We start from the raw sequence: 14,989 nt of genomic DNA, 5'->3' as shown, positions 1-14,989 counted from the left end.
GGGGGGGGGGGGGGGGGGGGGGGGGGGGGGGGGGGGGGATCTGGACCTTGGAAGTCAATAGGCTTGCACTTTCACTCAGGTGCACATCACTCATGGTCATTCTAACCAGCAAAATATAATTCAATTGCAATGTGATAAATGATAAAATAATATAAAAGATAATAAAAGAATGTATATATATATATATATATATATATATATAGTCCTTGCATATCAAGCCTGGCCAAGGTACCCTTACAGTGCCTTCAAAGCCTCCCAGGCCCCCACTTCCTCACAGAGAGGCCACTCAGACAGAAATGCCGTATTTTCCACAGTTCTATTGGCACCTACAGCTCAGAACACCCGGGCAGTTTAAAACTGATGTGGCCAGTTATTTTTCGGCCCAACAATCTGAAAAACCAAGATCAACCAGGCGAGTTCTATGAGTGAAGACTCAGAGGAGCGGCACTAAAAAGGGACAAGCAGCCCGATTGGCTGCAGTATCATGACCTCACAGTGGATCCTGTCTCTTGGACGAGTCAGGGTTTTTTTTTGGAAATTAAAAAATAAAAAGATAAATCAGTGTTCTAGAACTCCATTGCTTTTGATTGCCAGCAGCGATTGTTACATCAGCATTAGAATGTTCAGTTAAGAACATTCTAATCACATGTTTGCGACCTCACACCTTAAAAAGTTAAGTGAGAGTCAGGAACGCTGATTCCCAGTTTTGCTCAGTATTGCAATCTGTAGAGGAAAAGAGACAGACAGCTGAACCAGCGAATGGGCCCTGAGACTCTAAAAAAAAAAGAAACATTATTGGAAAATTCACATTTGCATTCATTTATGTAGCAGATGTTTTATCCAGAAAATGCACACAATCAGGTTCGATCCTCACCGGGGCTGACACAGTCAAAACAGCACCATTGCAAGAAACAAAACAAAAAAAACACCCCCAAAATACAATGCTGCATTGTCATACATAAGCACCACCTCTACAGAAGGTATAATATTAACACCATTAAATTCAGCTTCTGTTTTATTCAGTGAAAGTAATATTTCAGTATTTCTTAATGAATAATAAGCTTGCAGGCCTTGCCTGGGGAGGCCAGCGGCTCGGCAGTTCTGCTGGAAATTGGAGCACGAACTCAGGGGTGCACTCACACCCAGACGGGAGCAGAGCGATGCTCCCCGCCTCCCCTTTCATCTTCATTAGGGCTCGATGCAGACAGCGCTTCACAGGAGGCCAGACACATTAACCACGGCCCGGCCAATCAACAGCCAGGATTAAACTGCACAGAGACGCCTCTACCTGCCGCACCCCTCAAACCCCCCGCCCCCCCCCCAGCCGCAGCCCGGCCAATCAACAGCCAGGATTAAACTGCACAGAGACGCCTCTACCTGCCCCACACCCCTCAAACCGCCCCCATCCCTCCCCCCCAGCCCCAGCCCCAGCCACGGCACCAATCAACAGCCAGGATTAAACTGCACAGAGACGCCTCTACCTGCCGCACCCCTCAAACCGCCCCCATCCCTCCCCCCCAGCCCCAGCACCAATCAACAGCCAGGATTAAACTGCACAGAGACGCCTATACCTGCCGCACCCCTCAACCCCCCCCCCCCAACCCCAGCCCCAGCACCAATCAACAGCCAGGATTAAACTGCACAGAGACGCCTCTACCTGCCCCACACCCCTCAACCCCCCCCCCCCCCAGCCGCAGCCCGGCACCAATCAACAGCCAGGATTAAACTGCACAGAGACGCCTCTACCTGCCGCACCCCTCAAACCCCCCCCCCCCCCCCAGCCGCAGCCCCGGCCAATCAACAGCCAGGATTAAACTGCACAGAGACGCCTCTACCTGCCCCACACCCCTCAACCCCCCCCCCCCCCCCCAGCCCCAGCCCCGGCACCAATCAACAGCCAGGATTAAACTGCACAGAGACGCCTCTACCTGCCCCACACCCCTCAACCCCCCCCCCCCAGCCCCAGCCCCGGCCAATCAACAGCCAGGATTAAACTGCACAGAGACGCCTATACCTGCCCCACACCCCTCAACCCCCCCCCCCCCAGCCCCAGCCCCGGCCAATCAACAGCCAGGATTAAACTGCACAGAGACGCCTATACCTGCCGCACCCCTCAAACCGCCCCCATCCCTCCCCCCCAGCCCCAGCCCCAGCCTCGGCCCCAGCCACGGCACCAATCAACAGCCAGGATTAAACTGCACAGAGACGCCTCTACCTGCCCCACACCCCTCAACCCCCCCCCCCCCCCAGCCCCAGCCCCGGCCAATCAACAGCCAGGATTAAACTGCACAGAGACGCCTCCCCTGGGAGGACCAATGCTTGTCCCATTTCTTACTCTTTGTTTTTCTCTTTCTCCCCTAATTCGGAATATACGAACCGTCTCGGAGCGGTTTCCTCGCTGCAGCGTTCCGCCGTCCTCTCCGCGGCCGCTTCTCCCTGACGCGCGTGCGGGTCAGCGTTTATCACGCCGTTACTGTGAAACAGACGCGGTCCTGACGGCGGGTTCCCCGACTGACCATGCAGACTGAACCAGCGACTGCTGGGAGATTTAGACCGGGAGTAATCCTCCAGCTTTCTGCCCGGCAACTCAGATGGGTAATTATGCGCAAACCGGCGGGAATCCAGCCTCCATGCAGCGCTGAATTCAGGATTCCAGGGGCGCAGAGCTCAGGAGGTAGCCTAAGAGCGGCTGTGTGGCAGTCGGAGGGTTGCCGGTTCGATCCCCCGCCCTGGGCGTGTCGAAGTGTCCCTGAGCAATACACCTAACCCCTAATTGCTCCCCATGAGTTGATTGGTACCTTGCAGGGCAGCCTTTCACCGTTGGTGTGTGAGGGCGTGTGTAAATGGGTGAATGAGAGGCATCAATTGTAAAGCACTTTGGATAAAAGCGCTATATAAATGCAGTCCATTTACCATTCTGTAGGGACCACAGGACTGCGAGCCAGGCCTTACGCCCAACGTCAGGGCCCGACCTCACTAATGCTCTTGTGGCTGAGTGGAATCCCCGCAGCCAACTGCCAAAATCTAGTGGAAAGCCTTCCCAGAAGAGCGGAGGCAAAGGGGGGGGGGGGGGGGAATCCATATTAATGCCCAGGGTTTTGGAATGAAGTGTTCAACAAGCACATATGGGCGTGATGTTCAGGTGTCCACATACTTTTGGAAATGTTGTGTATCTTTAGCTCTATTGGACAAAAACTCCCGATGGCTGATGTTTTATGCTCAAACTTATAACTAAGATTAATTTCATATTTACATTTTCTTGAGGATGTTGATTTTACAAAACACAAAACTCTGTACTGCTGTGACAAAGCTTTATTTTCTGCTTTTTTTGATTATTTGCCAAAACAAGACAAACTGGAAAGATATAAAAGTAACAAAAGCAAACAAAAACAAAACATGGTTTGACAATCACATTTGTAAGATGCTTTTGAAAACAATTACAGGCCTACAAGTACCAGAATGCATTGCGTAACAAGCAAGAGAACTACAGAAAAACAGCTCTTTTCTAAAACATCTTTGACAACAGAGATTCAATAGCTCACATTGAAAGTTCAAGACATATATGAATTATTTCTTGTAACGTTTTTTGTAAAGAACTTTAAAAAAATGTAACAGAACAAAGTAAATACTGACAAATATATTTAGGAAAGTTTCATGTCCATGTCCAGTGCAAGCCTCTCTTACCTTCCGAGTCCCTGTAGCAGAGGCAAATGTTCGTCTTGTTCTGGGCCCAATTCCTTTCTTTTTTCTTTCCTGAAATTACGGAAAGCCGGATTTGAGTTGCTGAACACAAGCGGCTCAGTGGTCCGGGAGTTCAAAGGTCATTTGAGTCGCATTTCTGCGAGTTCAGTGATGCCGTATCGGACAAAGCTGCACATTAAAAGCCAGCGAGAGCGAGTAAGAGAGGAGATGGAGACAAACGGGGAAAAGAAAGCCAGAGGCGAAGAGCTCATTTCTACTCAACGGAAACGTGAGGCTCGCCTCAGACCCAGCACCATGGAAAAAAAGGCAGATTGTCTGTTTTCTTATTAAACTTTGTTCCCCCCATGTATGCATATAAAAAAAGATTTCTTTAAATAAAATGCACGAGCACACAGTGTCTCTTCTGCTCCGTCACCTCAACGTCAGTCAGCGATCGTAAACTTCCACAATCTTCAGCCTGAGAGGATAACCATTCCAAAAGCAGCCCCTCACCGAGCCCACTTTCAGCCCCATAAACACATCAGCTACTGAACACGGGTTAGCGGCTAAAGGACTGAACGCGGGTTGGCGGCTAAAGGACTGAACGCGGGTTAGCGGCTAAAGGACTGAACGCGGGTTAGCGGCTAAAGGACTGAACGCGGGTTAGCGGCTAAAGGACTAAACGCGGGTTGGCGTTTAAAGGACTAAACGCGGGTTAGCGGCTAAAGGACTGAACACAGGTTAGCGGCTAAAGGACTGAACACAGGTTAGCGGCTAAAGGACTGAACGCGGGTTAGCGGCTAAAGGACTGAACGCGGGTTAGCGGCTAAAGGACTGAACGCGGGTTAGCGGCTAAAGGACTGAACGCGGGTTAGCGGCTAAAGGACTGAACGCGGGTTAGCGGCTAAAGGACTAAACGCGGGTTGGCGTTTAAAGGACTAAACGCGGGTTAGCGGCTAAAGGACTGAACACAGGTTAGCGGCTAAAGGACTGAACACAGGTTAGCGGCTAAAGGACTGAACGCGGGTTGGCGGCTAAAGGACTGAACGCGGGTTAGCGGCTAAAGGACTGAACGCGGGTCAGCGGCTAAAGGACTGAACGCGGGTCAGCGGCTAAAGGACTGAACGCGGGTTAGCGGCTAAAGGACTGAACGCGGGTTAGCGGCTAAAGGACTGAACGCGGGTTAGCGGCTAAAGGACTGAACGCGGGTTAGCGGCTAAAGGACTGAACACAGGTTAGCGGCTAAAGGACTGAACGCGGGTTAGCGGCTAAAGGACTGAACGCGGGTTAGCGTTTAAAGGACTAAACGCGGGTTGGCGTTTAAAGGACTAAACGCGGGTTGGCGGCTAAAGGACTGAACGGATTAGCGACCTTGGCAGATTCACAGTAAGGTTCCTCCCATACTTTGGAGGGTTGGGTGAGCTTATTGAGGAACAGAGATTGAGGGAGATGACGGAGAATCTCTTAACGCGAGTGGTCACAATATTCAAAATATGTCCTGCTGCATTGGACACAGGATAATCCACCTGAAGGAGGACAGTTGAGGCCCCAGCACACTGCCTGGAGAGATCCCCCGGTGGCCGCTTAGTGTAACCACAATAGGGTGCCATCTGGCGGTCACGCTGTGTAAAGGCAGAAGGTCTTTGGGTAACCACAGATGGTCTCCCCCTGGTGGTCATTCAGTGTAATCGCAGCAGGTCTCCCCCTGGTGGTCATTCAGTGTAATCGCAGCAGGTCTCCCCCTGGTGGTCATTCAGTGTAATCGCAGCAGGTCTCCCCCTGGTGGTCAGTCAGTGTAACCACCACATAAGGTCCCCTCCGGTGGTCATTCAGTGTAATCACAGAAGTTCTCCCCCTGGTGGCCATTCAGTGTAATCGCAGCAGGTCTCCCCCTGGTGGTCAGTCAATGTAACCACCACAGAAGGTCTCCCCTAGGTGGTCATGCAGAGTAACCACAGCAGGGCTCCCCCTGGTGGCTTGTGAATGTAATCACATCTGTGAAGCTTGGCTGTCCACCGGCAGCAGGGGCACAGGGAAGCCTGGTTTCATAGCACTGTGCTGTAGTACGCTACAGGGTCCTGCCTGTGTGGAGAGACTCAAGATGGAGGCAGGCAGGGTGGCGCGGGAGGTGGAGACAGAGGCAGCTAGGGTGAGGTAACCGCTGGAACCACGCGGATGGGGGCGCTGGGGGCAGGGGAGTGTACTATGAGAGGGAGAGCAGCATCAGCACCACGGCCGTCACCATGGCGAGGAATGTCAGGGCAACGCTGCAGTCTGACCCATCATCTGTCAGAAAGGGCTCTGGAGACCTGTAACCTGACTCATCTGAAACAGAGAGGGAGGGGGGGCGGGGGGGGGGGAGGGAGAGAATGAAAGAGAAGAGGGAAACAGAGAGAGGGAGAGGGCGATGGAGGGAGGGGGGGCAGGGTTGGTTGGTGGAGAGAGAGAGAGAGAGAGAGAAAAGGAGGGAGGGAGGGGTTGTAGAGGAGAAAGAGAAAGAGACACAGACAGAACACATCCTGGATTACAGTACGTTGCACCTGCGTTTAACTCTGTGTTGCCAAGATGGCTGTTTCCTCAGCCTGTGTGTGCTGCTGCACTCATGGTAAATTTTAGGGAATGAAACATAATAAGCGGATAGAGGCGTGCCCCGACCCCATCACGGTGGGATGGGGGGGGGGGAGGGTACTCACTGCCAGGCCTCACATACACCTTCAGCTTCAGACACGGCCTCCCTGCGTGGTTAGGGTGGGGGGAGGCTGGGGGGGGGGAGGGGGGGGGAGAGTGAGGGGGGCAGAGAGCAGGAGAGAGAGAGGAGGGGGGGAGGGGGAAAGAGTGAGAGGAGGGGGAGAAAGAGAAGAGGGAGTGGGGGGAGCGGGGGAAAGAGTGATGAGTTATCTCTCATAGTCATTGCTTCTGTAACCAGAAATAAAACATTTTCTGACTATTTCTGATATGACTGGAATGGCCCACCCTGTTGGGGCTGTTAATATTCCAAAGTACAGTGAAATAATAATACATGTAACAGAATAACACTGCCAGCTATCATGAGAAACAGTATCACTGTGCTGCAGTAAGACTGTGCTGCTCTGAGGCTGTGTTCTGAAGGGCCTGTGTTGTGTGACTCTGAGCTCTGAGGCTGTGTTCTGAAAGCCTGTGTTGTGTGACTCAGTGCTGCTCTGAGACTGTGTTCTGAAAGCCTGTGTTGTGTGACTCTGAGCTCTGAGGCTGTGTTCTGAAAGCCTGTGTTGCGTGACTCTGAGCTCTGAGGCTGTGTTCTGAAAGCCTGTGTTGTGTGACTCTGAGCTGTGAGGCTGTGTTCTGAAAGTCTGTGTTGTGTGACTCTGAGCTCTGAGCCTGTGTTCTGAAAGCCTGTGTTGTGTGACTCAGTGCTGCTCTGAGACTGTGTTCTGAAAGCCTGTGTTGTGTGACTCTGAGCTCTGAGGCTGTGTTCTGAAAGCCTGTGTTGCGTGACTCTGAGCTCTGAGGCTGTGTTCTGAAAGCCTGTGTTGTGTGACTCTGAGCTCTGAGGCTGTGTTCTGAAAGGCCTGTGTTGTGTGACTCTGAGCTCTGAGGCTGTGTTCTGAACGGCCTGTGTTGTGTGACTCTGAGCTCTGAGGCTGTGTTCTGAAAGCCTGTGTTGTGTGACTCTGAGCTCTGAGGCTGTGTTCTGAAAGCCTGTGTTGCGTGACTCTGAGCTCTGAGGCTGTGTTCTGAAAGCCTGTGTTGTGTGACTCTGAGCTCTGAGGCTGTGTTCTGAAAGTCTGTGTTGTGTGACTCTGAGCTCTGAGCCTGTGTTCTGAAAGCCTGTGTTGTGTGACTCAGTGCTGCTCTGAGACTGTGTTCTGAAAGCCTGTGTTGTGTGACTCTGAGCTCTGAGGCTGTGTTCTGAAAGCCTGTGTTGCGTGACTCTGAGCTCTGAGGCTGTGTTCTGAAAGCCTGTGTTGTGTGACTCTGAGCTCTGAGGCTGTGTTCTGAAAGGCCTGTGTTGTGTGACTCTGAGCTCTGAGGCTGTGTTCTGAACGGCCTGTGTTGTGTGACTCTGAGCTCTGAGGCTGTGTTCTGAAAGCCTGTGTTGCGTGACTCTGAGCTCTGAGCCTGTGTTCTGAAAGCCTGTGTTGTGTGACTCTGAGCTCTGAGGCTGTGTTCTGAAAGTCTGTGTTGTGTGACTCTGAGCTCTGAGGCTGTGTTCTGAAAGCCTGTGTTGTGTGACTCTGAGCTCTGAGGCTGTGTTCTGAAAGCCTGTGTTGTGTGACTCTGAGCTCTGAGGCTGTGTTCTGAAAGCCTGTGTTGTGTGACTCTGAGCTCTGAGGCTGTGTTGTCATCATTCAAGCCAAAAGAATGCGCATGTAGTCGGGCGGTAATCACAAACACACCATATGGTCCCGTTCAAAAGTCCCATTACAGGAGCTGCAGATAAAAAGATGCAATCACTTTTCTTACCCTTGAAGACACAAACAACTCTTTCAGCGGAAAGGTCACCTTACTGCTCCATCACAAGCTCAGCTCAGCTTTAATTATGTACTTTTTCAGAGCCATAAAAACCGCATTTTCTTGGCTCTTAAGTTTCACTGATGATTGTATTTTCCAGAAATGGTTTTTCGTAACAAGTTCTAGATGGGAAATTCAACCCGGAGAGGACACACACACACACACACACACACACATACACACATTCTTGTGCGCACACACACACTCAGATATATGCACATGCACTTCAGCACAAACACACACACATACTTGTGGACACATGCATGCAAGCACACACACACACACACACACACTATTTAATCTCACGCATCTATTCTACCGCAACATCCGCCTGGCACCATGACAACTGCAGTCGTGGTGATACCCCACAATCCTCCAGGGGAGGAGGAGAGATTAGAAGATGTGATTAAGTTCAGAACACAGCAAACAGACGCGCTGTTGGCTTATTCTCCCAGACACTCCCACCGTAATCACCGCTCTCACAGTTCCCACTCACTGTGTGCAGATGATGCTAATGTGCCGTTAATGAGAAAGTTTCTTTTCCTGGAAAGTAAGTCGCCGTTTGTCAGCGAGCGCACCAATCACGTTTCACGCTACAGCCCCCTGCAGTGAACAGCCAACCGAGCATTATCCCTGGATTTGGCGTTCTTACAGACCGTTCCTGAGCAGTTAACTCAGCGGGTGTGTGGGGGATGAAGCAGAGAAGATTATTAGTTTTAAAAAGTCAGGAAAGTGAATCTGTAATCAGGAAATTAAAGTGGAGACAGTTCTCTTGGTCAGGATTTATACACCTCATTCAGCAACTCAAATGTAGAATTTTCCACTAGAGGGCGCCATTAACTGGCTTTACAGAAGGAGCTGACCAAATGGCTGATGCTACAGCCATACACACATGCTCACACACAACCAGACACTCACACACACACACAAGTGTACACACATACTCAAATTTATTAAAACTTAATTGCATCATACCAAACTCATGGCATGCTTTATAAAGAGGAAACACTTGTGCTCTCTGAGGGGTTATAACTGCTTTATAAACAGGAAATACCACACTCTCTGAGGGGTTATAACTGCTTTATAAACAGGAAATACCACACTCTCTGAGGGGTTATAACTGCTTTATAAACAGGAAATACCACACTCTCTGAAAGTTTTGTCTAATGAAGTACAGCAGCAGTAAAAAAGCTCGATAATTTTTTTTTTTTTACTGCGTTTCCAGTCCCCGGTGGTAGTGAGTCAGAGCACTTGAAGAGGCGTCGAAGCAAGAAAGAAAGACACTACAAACAGCCCACGCCGCTGGGCCTGGCAATCTGAGCAGAGAAACACCAGAGGATTTCACTGCAGCTGAACACACTTCCTGCTCACTCATACAGGTGGGCCTGTTTCTGCACACCAGCAGGCCCCCAAACTGCCCCCCCCCCCCCGTCCTCCCACACACCTGGGCTCAGAGCAGGTACTCTCACAGATTCACTTTAATTTACACTTTCAGCTGGAAGAGAGAAGGCAAAGGGAATAAAGAGAGAGACAAGAGAGAGAAAGTGTGGGAGAGAAAGAGACAGAGAGATGGAGAGAGAGAGGGAGAGAAAGAGAGATAGTGGGAGAGAGAGAGCCAGAGGAGAGAAAAGGCAGCTTCTCCAGCTCATAGAAATAAACTCACACTCACAGTGAGTTTAAAAGCTGCACAACTACTAGTGAAATACAGGAGACCAAAGTCACAACAGCAGCTGAAGAATAGAACGGGAGGGGGATCTTCTCTTTTCTGGCTGCTCTAGGTATCCAGGACACGAGATAAACTTACGCTGAGTATAATTACAGAGTGTGTGTGTGTGTGTGTTCATACTCCGAGATGTAGTAGTACTCTGTGTGTGTGTGTATATGCATGTGTGTGTGCTCATACTCCGAGATGTAGTAGTACTGTGTGTGTGTGTGTGTGTGTGTGTGTGCGCTCATACTCATAGATGTAGTAGTACTCTGTGTGTGTGTGTGTGTGTGTATGTATGCGTGTGTGTGTGCTCATACTCACAGATGTAGTAGTACTCTGTGGGTGTGTGTGTGTGTGTGTGTATGCGCGTGTGTGTGCTCATACTCCGAGATGTAGTAGTACTCTGTGTGTGTGCTCATACTCCGAGATGTAGTAGTACTCTGTGTGTGTGCTCATACTCACAGATGTAGTAGTACTCTGTGTGTGTGCTCATACTCACACATGTAGTAGTACTCTGTGTGTGTGCTCATACTCACACATGTAGTAGTACTCTGTGTGTGTGCTCATACTCACAGATGTAGTAGTACTCTGAGTGTGTGTGTGTACTCATACTCACAGAAGTAGTAGAACTCTGTGAGAGTGTGTGTGTGTGCTCATACTCACAGATGTAGTAGTACTCTGTGTGTGTGCTCATACTCACAGATGTAGTAGTACTCTGTGTGTGTGCTCATACTCACAGATGTAGTAGTACTCGTGTCCGGGCCGGAACTCGAACCCGAGGGAGAAGGGGGTGAAGAGCTGGAACTTCTCGGAGAAGCGCAGGGGGCCGGCGGCGCTGCGGGGCTGGCTGCACTCCCAGCGCTTCAGGCCGCGCATGCGCGGGTCGCAGCTACGGAAGCCCTCGAGGCTCACCATGAACAGCACGTAGCGCTCCATGCGCTCCGGCGGCAGCGCGCTGGCGTAGTGCGGACAGTAGATGTCCAGGTAGTCATTAATGCTCAGCCCCACTGTGTAGTCCCCACGACGGAACCTGCAGAACACACACACGTGCGTACACACGCATGCACACACACATACACATGCACATACACACACGCATGCACACACACATACACACGCACATACACACACGCACACACACATACACAAGCATGCACACACGCATACACACACGCACACACATACACACGCACATACACACACGCATGCACACACGCATGCACACACACATACACACGCATACACACACACGCATGCACACACACACACGCATGCACACACATACACACGCATGCACACATGCGTGCACACACACATACACATGCATGCATATATACACGCATACACACACACATACACACGCACACACACACATACACACGCACACACACACGCATGCACACACATACACACGCATGCACACAAGCATGCACACGCACATACACATGCATGCACGCACACATACACACGCATGCACACACAGATACACACACAGGCACACACGCACACTCACACACATGCACACACACAGACACACACAAAAACACACACAAATGCATGCACAAATGTCAGTTACAAATATTATAAGTACATTGCAATACTTTAGTTTACAATATATTGGCAAGTATATAAATTATTGCTGCTTTAAGATATTATGATATATTTCACCACTGTAACATATGATGTTTTCCAAACAGGAAGCATTTACACTGCAGAAGAGGCTGTTTGGGATGTGCAATTTCAGCCCGACAGACGGGACCTTTCCCGAAGCAGCAGCACCCTCCCTTCCTCACATTTAGGTTCTTGCTGTTTTCCAAAAATCAAAGAAACGGCACACCTGTGTGCACCTGCTCCCCCCCCCCCCAGCTCCTCAGCTGTCCCTGGATCCCTGACAGTCTGTCTCTCTGACATACTGTACTTCTGCAGGTCCCATCTAACATGCTTTACTGCTGTTAGTCGAATGCACGGTACCATGGTTACTCAATCAATCCCCTGTAATTTCATACACAGCACTCCGCACACAACACTGAACAGCCAAAAACAAAAACAATTTCATTTAACTGAGATGGGGGTGCAGGAGGTCTACCACCCACCGCCCCCCCACCCCACCTCGTATCCGTTTAACACCCCTCTCTCTCTCCTTTCTCTCTCCTCTCCTCAGATCAGTAATCATCCCTCATTGAGCATTTCCTCCACACACAAAACTCTGCTGAATATGCCTGTGATTAAGAACATTCACCCTCCCTCTCCCCATCCATCCCTTTCTTCCCTCTTTTCTCTCTCTCTCTCTTCCTTCCTTCCTGTCTCTTTCTCTTTTTCTGATCTTTCTCCCGCCCTCTCTCCTTCTCCATCTCTCTCTCCCTCCCTCCCTTCCCCTCTCCCAGAAGGCCAAAGGAAGCCTTTGATCCGATCCTGATTTTTTTTTTCTTCATTTTTTCCAGAAGTTGCAGCATTCTGAAAGGGGGTGGGGGAGAAGTGCTTTCCAGTTAGTCTGGGTTAAATATTTAAGACTCCACACCATCTCCTCTCTGGTTAGTCTGGGTTAAATATTTAAGACTCCACACCATCTTCTATCCTCTCTGGTTCATCTGGGTTAAATATTTAAGACTCCACACCCTCTCCTCTCTGGTTAGTCTGGGTTAAATATTTAAGACACCACACCTTCTCCTCTCTGGTTCATCTGGGTTAAATATTTAAGACTCCACACCATCTTCTATCCTCTCTGGTTCATCTGGGTTAAATATTTAAGACTCCACACCCTCTCCTCTCTGGTTAGTCCGGGTTAAATATTTAAGACTCCACACCCTCTCCTCTCTGGTTAGACTGGGTTAAATATTTAAGAGTCCACACCCTCTCCTCTCTGGTTAGTCCGGGTTAAATATTTAAGAGTCCACACCCTCTCCTCTCTGGTTAGTCCGGGTTAAATATTTAAGAGTCCACACCCTCTCCTCTCTGGTTAGTCTGGGTTAAATATTTAAGACTCCACACCCTCTCCTCTCTCTCCAGCGTTTGGCGCAGTGTGTGGTGTTCTCCCCCCCCCCCCCCCCCCCCCCGCAGGGTGCTCAGCCCTCAGGGGGGGGGTTTCACACCCGCTACTAAAACAGCGTGAGAACTGGAGAGTACATCTGCACTCAGACAAACACTCACTCAAATACTCACTCACTCACACACTCACTCACTCACTCACTCACTCAAATACTCACTCACTCACACACTCACTCACTCACACACTCACTCACTCACACACTCACTCACATACATACTCACTCACTCATATACATACTCACTCAAATACTCACTCACTCACTCACTCACACACTCACTCACATACATACTCACTCACTCATATACATACTCACTCAAATACTCACTCACTCACACACTCACTCACTCACTCACGCACTCACTCACATACATACTCACTCAAACACTCACTCACTCACTCACGCACTCACTCATATACATACTCACTCAAACAAACACTCACTCAAATAGTCACTCACTCACTCACACACTCACTCACATACATACTCACTCAAACACTCACTCACTCACACACTCACTCACATACATACTCACTCACTCATATACATACTCACTCAAATACTCACTCACTCACACACTCACTCACTCACTCACGCACTCACTCACATACATACTCACTCAAACACTCACTCACTCACTCACGCACTCACTCACATACATACTCACTCAAACACTCACTCACTCACACACTCACTCACATACATACTCACTCACTCATATACATACTCACTCAAACAAACACTCACTCAAATAGTCACTCACTCACTCACACACTCACTCACATACATACTCACTCAAATACTCACTCACTCACGCACTCACTCACATACATACTCACTCAAACACGCACTCACTCAAACACCCTCTCACTCACTCACATACTCACTCACGCACTCACTCACATACATACTCACTCAAACACTCACTCACTCAAACACCCTCTCACTCACTCACATACTCACTCACGCACTCACTCACATACATACTCACTCAAACACGCACTCACTCAAACACCCTCTCACTCACTCACATACTCACTCACGCACTCACTCACATACATACTCACTCAAACACTCACTCATATACATACTCACTCAAACACCCTCTCACTCACTCACATACTCACTCACGCACTCACTCACATACATACTCACTCAAACACTCACTCACTCAAACACCCTCTCACTCACTCACATACTCACTCACGCACTCACTCACATACATACTCACTCAAACACTCACTCATGCACTCACATACTCACTCACGCACTCACACTCACTCAAACACACACTCACGCACTCACACACTTACACACTCACTCACTCACTCACATACTCACTCACGCACTCACACTCACTCAAACACACACTCACGCACTCACACACTTACACACTCACTCACTCAAACTCTCACTCACTAAAACACAAACTCATTCACTCATCTTCTGCCAGGTGCTGTTGACTCTTGACTTCTCTCTCTCCTTCTCCCTCCATCTCTCTCTCCCTCTTTCTCTCATCTTTCTCTCCCTCCCTTGCTCTCTCCCTCACTCTCTCCCCCTCTCTCTTTCTCTCATCCTCCCTCCCTCTCGCCCCCCCCCCCTCTTTCCCTCTCTATTACCCACCATGCCTCAGGCTGATTGAGGATCAGACGGAGATCTGCAGGGTTTCTCTCCGCTGCTCAAACCCACAGTCTCTCTAGGCTCCGCCCTGCTCTGCGTTATGTAAACACCAGCCTCTCCCTGTCAAAGAGTTATTATTTTTTTAAAAACCCCTCATTTCCACATCAAAGTCGAGCTCACTGGCGGACTCCAAAGCTGAAAGTGCCGTGTTCAGCGGTGTGTAGGTTAAACCTGCGCCGCGTCGGAGTCAGAGACCCACTCCGCCTGCCTCTCCTTTCAAACAAAAAAAGCCTTACAATTTTATTTATTTATTTTATTTTTGATGGCGCTGTAGAAGTTAAAAGGGACTGAGTTGAAAGGGATCCCAGGCCTCAAAACGGTGTTGTGCGCTTGACATTGGACAACCTTCAGGCGCTCTGAAAAAACCCCAAAAACGTGAGTGAGA

The 14,989-nt window shown here is 49.7% G+C and overlaps 1 protein-coding gene across 1 annotated transcript in view; it reads right to left on the bottom strand.

Annotated features, from left to right (window-relative positions):
• Positions 1-3,297: 3,297 nt before the first annotated feature.
• The window catches only part of LOC118228934 (ephrin-A2-like), a 49,709-nt gene continuing 38,017 nt past the window's right edge, over positions 3,298-14,989 (bottom strand). The window contains exons 2-4 of the mRNA XM_035420529.1: positions 10,618-10,910; positions 6,375-6,440; positions 3,298-6,006 (exon numbers count right to left, since the gene is read on the bottom strand). Of these exons, the coding sequence (XP_035276420.1) occupies positions 5,885-6,006; positions 6,375-6,440; positions 10,618-10,910 (481 nt within the window). The 3' untranslated portion in view covers positions 3,298-5,884. The remainder of the gene's footprint in view (positions 6,007-6,374; positions 6,441-10,617; positions 10,911-14,989) is intronic.

The sequence above is a fragment of the Anguilla anguilla genome, chromosome 6 (assembly GCF_013347855.1).
Source record: "Anguilla anguilla isolate fAngAng1 chromosome 6, fAngAng1.pri, whole genome shotgun sequence".
NCBI classification, from domain to species: Eukaryota; Metazoa; Chordata; class Actinopteri; order Anguilliformes; family Anguillidae; genus Anguilla; species Anguilla anguilla.
Note: the sequence above shows the minus strand (reverse complement) of the source record. Positions and strands in the feature narration are given on the sequence as shown.